The sequence below is a fragment of the Sciurus vulgaris genome, assembly GCF_902686455.1.
Source record: "Sciurus vulgaris genome assembly, chromosome: 6".
Taxonomy (NCBI): Eukaryota; Metazoa; Chordata; class Mammalia; order Rodentia; family Sciuridae; genus Sciurus; species Sciurus vulgaris.
The window spans coordinates 18,048,599-18,055,806 of record NC_136466.1 but is presented as its reverse complement, the minus strand read 5'-3'; the positions used below and the strand labels follow the sequence as shown (position 1 = coordinate 18,055,806).

At 40.2% G+C, this 7,208-nt stretch overlaps 1 protein-coding gene across 1 annotated transcript; it reads right to left on the bottom strand.

Annotated features, from left to right (window-relative positions):
* Positions 1-2,389: 2,389 nt before the first annotated feature.
* Positions 2,390-3,253, bottom strand: LOC306663055 (coiled-coil domain-containing protein 90B, mitochondrial-like). The gene has a single exon (XM_079143401.1). The coding sequence runs from the start codon at positions 3,108-3,110 to the stop codon at positions 2,646-2,648; it is 465 nt and encodes a 154-aa protein (XP_078999527.1). The 5' UTR covers positions 3,111-3,253; the 3' UTR covers positions 2,390-2,645.
* Positions 3,254-7,208: the final 3,955 nt, after the last annotated feature.

Here is a 7,208-nt window from a genome sequence, read left to right as displayed (position 1 = left end):
CTCACATGTGGTAGACAAATACTCTAACACTAAGCTTCATCCTCTAAAGAGGGCTTTCACATACAGTAGTCCTGGCTTTTAAAGCCTTCCAGGGTGAGAATCAAGACATAAATGATACCACCAGAGATGTCAGGATGTTCAGAGGAGACTTTTCAATTCAAAACAACCTCTTCAGTACAGCTACAGTCAATAAGACATGCAGCTAATATCTAAGTTGCAGGGAGGGTACCCAACTAAAGAGGACCTGTTGTTTCAGAAGAAAATGTGCAAAGGGAGGAGATGTCATCTTGGCTAAGACCCAGCCACATGGATGAGAAGGGCATGAAGTTCTGGAACAATGCTGGTTCCTGGGAATGAAAGGAGAATTGAGGAAGTCACCATGAGTAATGATGTCCTGTTGATTTCAGCAGTTTCTGCTCCTAGTTAGATACTGTCCATTTCATGTCTGTGTTATGAGCGTGGATCATACAAGGAGAAATATACATGCACATGTATTTATTTCTATCTGCATCTATATATACCATTGGGTAAATTAACTCACTACTTATTCTCTTTTATTTAAAAACTTATTTAAAAAATAAAAACCATTATAGGTTTGTATGCAGAATTAGAGAATAGAAAAACCAGGACAACATTCACAAAGGAAGTACCATAGATGTTATTCAACACATCTGTGTATGTTGGAAGTTATTAAGGAAAATACCTCTCTCCTCTGTCAATCAGAATGGGCTCAGATTGGCAGCTTTGAATACGGATGTAGGAGACCTGAATTGCTCAGTGTGAATACACAGGAATAATTAAATTTGCTCAGAAACCTGGAATGAGGGACCATCAAGGTAGGCTGTCCATAGGTGAACAGGGAACTTGAAAGATCTCAGGGGAAGAGCAGTCTGAATGAGACAAGAGAAAGTTACTAAAAGGGATGCTCCAACTATTTGCCATGGGTTACACTGGCACCTCTCTCAACATTTTTTGAACTCTTATAACTCTTCTAGGGTCTATATTGCTTATTGATGCTTCTTTGGATTATTTGGGGTAAACTTGAAGAGTTTCTAATTTCTGTTTCTGGGTTGATGCAAGACAAAAATAGATCATGTGGAGAAGCTGGAGTTGAGGCCTAAGAATGAGCAAACGTTTCTGAGAAACCTGTCATCTTTCAAGATCATTTCAACGCTGAGAACTACAAGAAGTAATGATAGACTAGCCAAATATTAGATTGATGTGGCAAATAATAGAAAAATATATCAAGATATGTATGATATTCTGAATCATCAGAGCTGGAAAATGGAAAGAGCTAGAGAAGAATGGATGACTTCAACAGCCCAGGAAGAGTGGTGGGATCTGCTTGGTTGCGCGCTGCAGGGATGGCTGGGGGCTCACCTTTGTAATGGTTAATTTGAATTGTCAACTTGACTGGATTAGGAGATGCTGATGATTAAGAGGCCTCTGGGTGTGTCCATGAGGGTGTGTCCAGGAATGATTGGAATGTGGGTCAGTGAACGGAAGTGGAGCCCCTCCCTAAGCGTGGGCAGCACTGTCCAATAGGATGGAATAAAAGTTGGAAGAACAAGAAAGCAGATGTAGATGCAAGCTCAGGTCTTCTTGAACAGATTCTTGATTGCTGCTTCAATCATCGGAGGATATCAAACTCACTTCTTCACTCTTCCAAAGTGGACTCTGTCAGTGATTCTCCAGGTAGTTTCCAGAAGCCTTGGTCTTGGATTAGGGTAGCACTGTTGATCCTTCTTGTTCTGGGGCTTCCGTCTCTTGGACTGAGCAGCTGCAGGTTCTTCCAGCTCTCCAGCTACAGACAGCCATTGTGGACTATCCAGCTTCTCGTTGGGTAAGCCAATCTAAGAAATCCCTTTTTGTATTCATACTTCCTGTTGATTCTGTTCCTCTGGGGAACCCTGACTAATACAGCCTTCTACTATTTTACCCCCTTTCTGACCTTCAAGTCTTCTTTGTAAGTAGTCCATAGGTCTGTAGGATATAGTACCCATGTTCAGCGCCTGTTGCCTGAGAGAGCTGTAGCTGAAGAAAATGGAAGATGAGTCTCATTTCCTGGATAGCTGTAGTGCCCCATGCCTGCAGGACTGAAACGCAGCTTCCTAGGATGTTTTATCTGTTTTCATTTTTTTCTTCTTTTGCTGTGAAACACTTCTTACTTTTTTTTAAAAAAAAATATTGTTTACTTTTATTAAAAAGAAAATAATCTCCAGTTATAGTGTCACTTTAAAAATCCAAGTCACTTTGTTATAATAATCTTTTATTTTATTTAAAAAATTTAACTGCAGTAGTTTTAAGGAGAGTTAAGACCAGTAAGCATGTAGCCTGAGACATAGTTTTTCACACATACCAACAAAATTCTTCAAGCAAATACAACAAAACTTTAGTTTCTATGCACTAAAAAAATAAGGACAAAGTGCCTTCTATCTTAAATAAATTGAGTTTTGGATGATAGCTTTTCAACCTAATAAATTGCAGACACACAAAATAAAGGTACAATACTTAAAATACTTCTCTTTAATTCAGGCATACTTTGAATGATCTTGTAGTAAGTTTCTGCTGCAAATGAAAATGTTCAAAGAAACTCAGTCCTGGTATAGTGTTCTGCAAAGTCAAGAACAGTAAGAGTAGGATCATCAGTAGTACTGCCGGAATCTATAAAATCCCAATGCCATTGCCAGACAAGTGAACAATGGGGCTGTAAGATAATGAACTGTCTCCACTTTATTAGACTGTATCAGTGTTTTTAAGGAAGCAATTTCAGTGTCAATTTTATGACTGGTTTCTGAAATAACACTTTTGGTTTGAGTGTCCTTTCTGGTAAATTCTGTGGTTGTTTCCATACGTTGCTTTTCTTGATCTGTAAACATATCTGTAACCCTGCTCCTTTCTAGGTTGATGTCCAACTTATTTTCTACTTTGATTCTATTGGTTCCATTCATTTGTTGTTTAACCTGGTCTAATTCAATTCTCATTTTCTTATTCTCTGCTCTCAGATTTGCAAATTCACTTTTCTGTAGGATGACCACATCTTTCCTGATGGAATTCAAATGAACCATTAGCTGTTGTATTGTTATTTCCCGTTGAGCTTCAGTGACCATCTGTTTATAGATAGTATCCAGGCTGACATTTGATAAAATGGTTAATGCTGATACAACTGTTTCTGCTTGTGCTTTGTCAAATCCATGAGTTTCCAAGTCCTGAGCCAATGCATGGGTATCAAAAGTTAATTTCCCTTGTTCTAAAGGAGTTATGTCCACTGGCCTCCTGTCATATCTTTCCTTGGTTATAATGGTCAAGAAATCTCTCCTCAGGGCCTGGGAGAAATGCCTGCAGGGAGTGGAAACACAGTGTCCCCTGCTTCCTCCATACTGCAGAATCCACTAACCCAGTGACTCCTTATGTTCCAGAGATGTATGGTGGCAGGAGGCAGCAGACTTCTTTCTTTTCTATGTATTCTCTCCAAATGAATCAGTTCTTCCAAAAAATAGGAAGAGAGATCAAACAAAGAATCCCAGATTTGGTCTCCAACATAGATTGACTCTTTTATTTTTGTTTTTAATGTTCCTTTTGCTTTCATTTTACTAAATCAGTAGACTTGTGAGATGGGATATGTCAAGAGCAGACAGGGCAGGACAAAGGTGAGTGGGAACTGAGTCGTCTATCCAAGGTGCAATGTTAGCTGCAAAAGGCTTCAGGGTGAAGTTGGAACCCTGATTCTGTCTCCGCTGAGTGGATTGTTACGGAGGTAGCATGTTTGCAGGGAAACACAATTACCCAATTGTTCAGAATTTTATTTTCCATGCCTGGAGCCTCAGACCTATCCTCTGCCTTTGGGCTATACTGGAAGATAAGACTCAGTCTCTGAAAACCTTTGATCACATGCTAAATACTCAGCTCAGACCTCAGAGAGCAGAAATCTACCTGCTGGAGCACACACACCTATATAGGTCACGGATTCTGCTCAGGTCAGCTGAGGGCAACTGACTATAAAATAGAGGATTTTTACAGATCCTTTCTATAAAGACAGTGATTCTTTATTTGAATTTTACAGAGAAGGTGAAATAGAAAATGTATTTACCAAATGAGTAACAGAAAGGGAGCATGAGTCCATGAATTCCATGATAAATGCAGCATTGTGCATGAAAAAGGAAGCCCAGTAGCTTGCCTAGAAAGAGGAGCACGAGGATTCATTCCCAGTTCTTCTTCTTCTCCTTCTCCTTCTCCTCCTTCCCCTTCCCCTTCTCCTTCTCCTTCTCCTTCTCCTTCTCCTTCTCCTTCTCCTTCTCCTTCTCCTTCTTCTTCTTCTTCTTCTTCTTCTTCTTCTTCTTCTTCTGGCCAGTTGAGTCTTTTTCAAACCATGTCTTTCTAATCCAGACTCTTCTGCCTCCCTTCTCATTTAAAGATTCTGTGATCACATTGGACCTATCTGTATAATTCAGGATGATCTTTCTTTCTTAAGGTCAGATGATTAGCAACCTGAATCCTGTCTGATACCTTGATTCGCAGGTAACACGCACAGGTCCTGGAAATTCAGGTCCATTACTTTGCCTTCATAGGTCTCTCTAGGCAGAAGTTCCTGGTGGTTTCTGTGCTGGTTTCCTGAAGCTGACTCCCTTTTGCTTACTCAGGGTACCATCTAATGCCTCCAGGGTCCAAGTGGTGTAAAGATGCTCCACTACTTCTTGAGCTTCAGCATTCTCTCCACCTCAAAGCTGAGCTCTGGCTACTCCTCCCTGTAATAATACAATTACGACCCAGATGTTTGACTCAGATATAGGTCTGGGCCCACTTCAAGTCTACCTCCTAACCCAGCATTTTAGAGTCTGTGGAGTTTCTTTTCCCCAAATTCAGGAGACACTGTCTTTACCATTGACTGAAATTTGAAAACAAAAAATGGTACTTGTAGCAGACCCTACTAGATAGGTTCTGGGGTGTATTTGCAGAAGAAAGGCTTGAGACTTCCAGCTCACAACCTTACCCAGGACAGACGGGTCTTCCAGTCCTCTGTGACAGTATTCAACCTGCTTTAAGAATTACCTGTCAGAGCCGGACCCAGTGGCACACACCTGCAATCCCAGCAGCTCAGGAGGCTGAGGCAGAGGATGGTGAATTCCACGCCAGTCTCAATCAAAGTGAGGAACTAAGCAAGGGTCAGTGACACCCTGTCTCTAAATAAAATACAAAATGGGGCTGAAGATGTGGCCCAGTGGCCGAGTGCCCCTGAGTTCAATCCCTGGTACCCCTCCCAAAAAATAATTACCTGTCAGTAATGAGATGTCGAAACAACTCAAGCATCATCTCCAAAATAGACCTCGTCTATACATTTGAAAACACTCTGGCACCAGAGTAGCTTCAGAGAAAATGACTAGGGATATCTAAGCTGAGGGTCAAATGTGGGCTCTCATAGCCCTTTCTGTTTCAGAGACAAAGTGGCAAATAACTAGGGAGAGGGCTGGTAGATTCAGGAAGCTTCTAGCAGAGGAGTCTCAGAATCACCTAGATATGAAATGACTTAGAGACTTCTGAAGGGGCTAAGTGACAAACTCAAAGAAGGGTCAGTGCTGAGTAAAGCAAAAAAGTGATTTAATGACTCATTCACTGAACAAATTATTTTCATTTATTTATTTTTTAAATTTTAATTTTTTTTTTGGAAAATGGATTGAACCCAGGGGCACTTAACCCTCAGCTACATCGCCAGCCCTTTCTGTATTTACTTAGAGACAGGGTTTCAGTGAATTGCTTAGGACCTGACTAAATTGCTGAGGCTGGTTTTGAACTCTCAATCTTCCTGCCTAAGCCTCCCGAGTCGCTGGGATTACAGGTATGTGCCACTGCACCAGGCTATTTTCATGTTTTAAAAGAGGACTTAGAGCAAGCATCCAGAACCTGTCCAAAACACAGCCTTGGTTAGAAAGACAGAGCAGATGTATGAGGGATATGTTTCTCATAGATAACTGCTCTCACTGTTTTTCCTCCCTAGGAAGTCTCACACATATGTGAAACCAGAGGTGTGTCACCTTCTGAACTCAATATCATCACCTCTATACCTTTCATATCATTCCTTCCTTTCTTTGATCTAGATATTTGATAGAACTTTAATTGATACAACTTTGTTAGTAGCAGCGGTGGAGCCAACTTCTCAAGGTCCAAGAATCTATAAAATGTATCAAAAACTTGGAATAGACCCAGTATTTGACCCAGCTATCCCACTCCTTGGTTTATACCCAAAGGACTTAAAATCAGCATACTGTAGTGACACAGCCACATCAATGTTGATAGCAGCTCAATTCACAAGAGCTAGATTGTGGAACCAACCTAGATGCCCTTCAACAGATGAATGATTAAAGAAACTGTGGTATATATACACAATGGAACGTTTATCAGCCATAAAGATAATATATAATAAGATATTATATTAAAGATAATAATATGGCAAAAGCCATATTATGGCATTAGCAGATAAATGAATGAAATTAGAGAATATCATGCTAAGTGAAATAAGCCAATCCCAAAAATCAAAGACTGAATGTTTTCCCTGATAAGTGAATGATGATATATAATAGGGGTGTGGAGGTGGGGGGTGACAGAAGAATGCAGAAACTTTAGATTATGTAGAGTTGAATGAGAGGGAAGGGGGTATGAAAGATGGTGGAATGAGAAAGACCTCATTACCCTATGTACATGTATGATTACACGAATGGTGTGAATCTACATCGTGCTCAACCATAGAAAAGCAATGATGTACCCCATTTGTGTACAATGAATCAAAATGCAGTCTGTAAAATTAAAAAATAATTAAAAAAAAGAAGAAAAGTCTGGGGCTGGAGTTGTGGCTCAGTGGTTGAGTGCTAACTTGGCATGTGTGAGGCCCGAGGTTTGATACTCAGCACCATGTGTAAATAAATAAAAGATCCATTGATAATTATATATATATATATATATATAATTTATGAAAAGTCTACCCCCTGGTTCCTTTCCCCATTCAGGCACCCTAGGTTTAGGGTCAGATCCCACAGTCAAGGATTTCTAGATTCTCACAAGTCACCATTGAGCATTCTACGTAGAAGGTGATTACAATAAAGTGTCTTGCACATCCTGGATAATGTTCTGCCTAAACTTACCCTGTAGATGAGGAAGGTTGGACGCCCCTGAGATAATACCACTTTGATACTTGATACTTGACATAAATTTCTAAG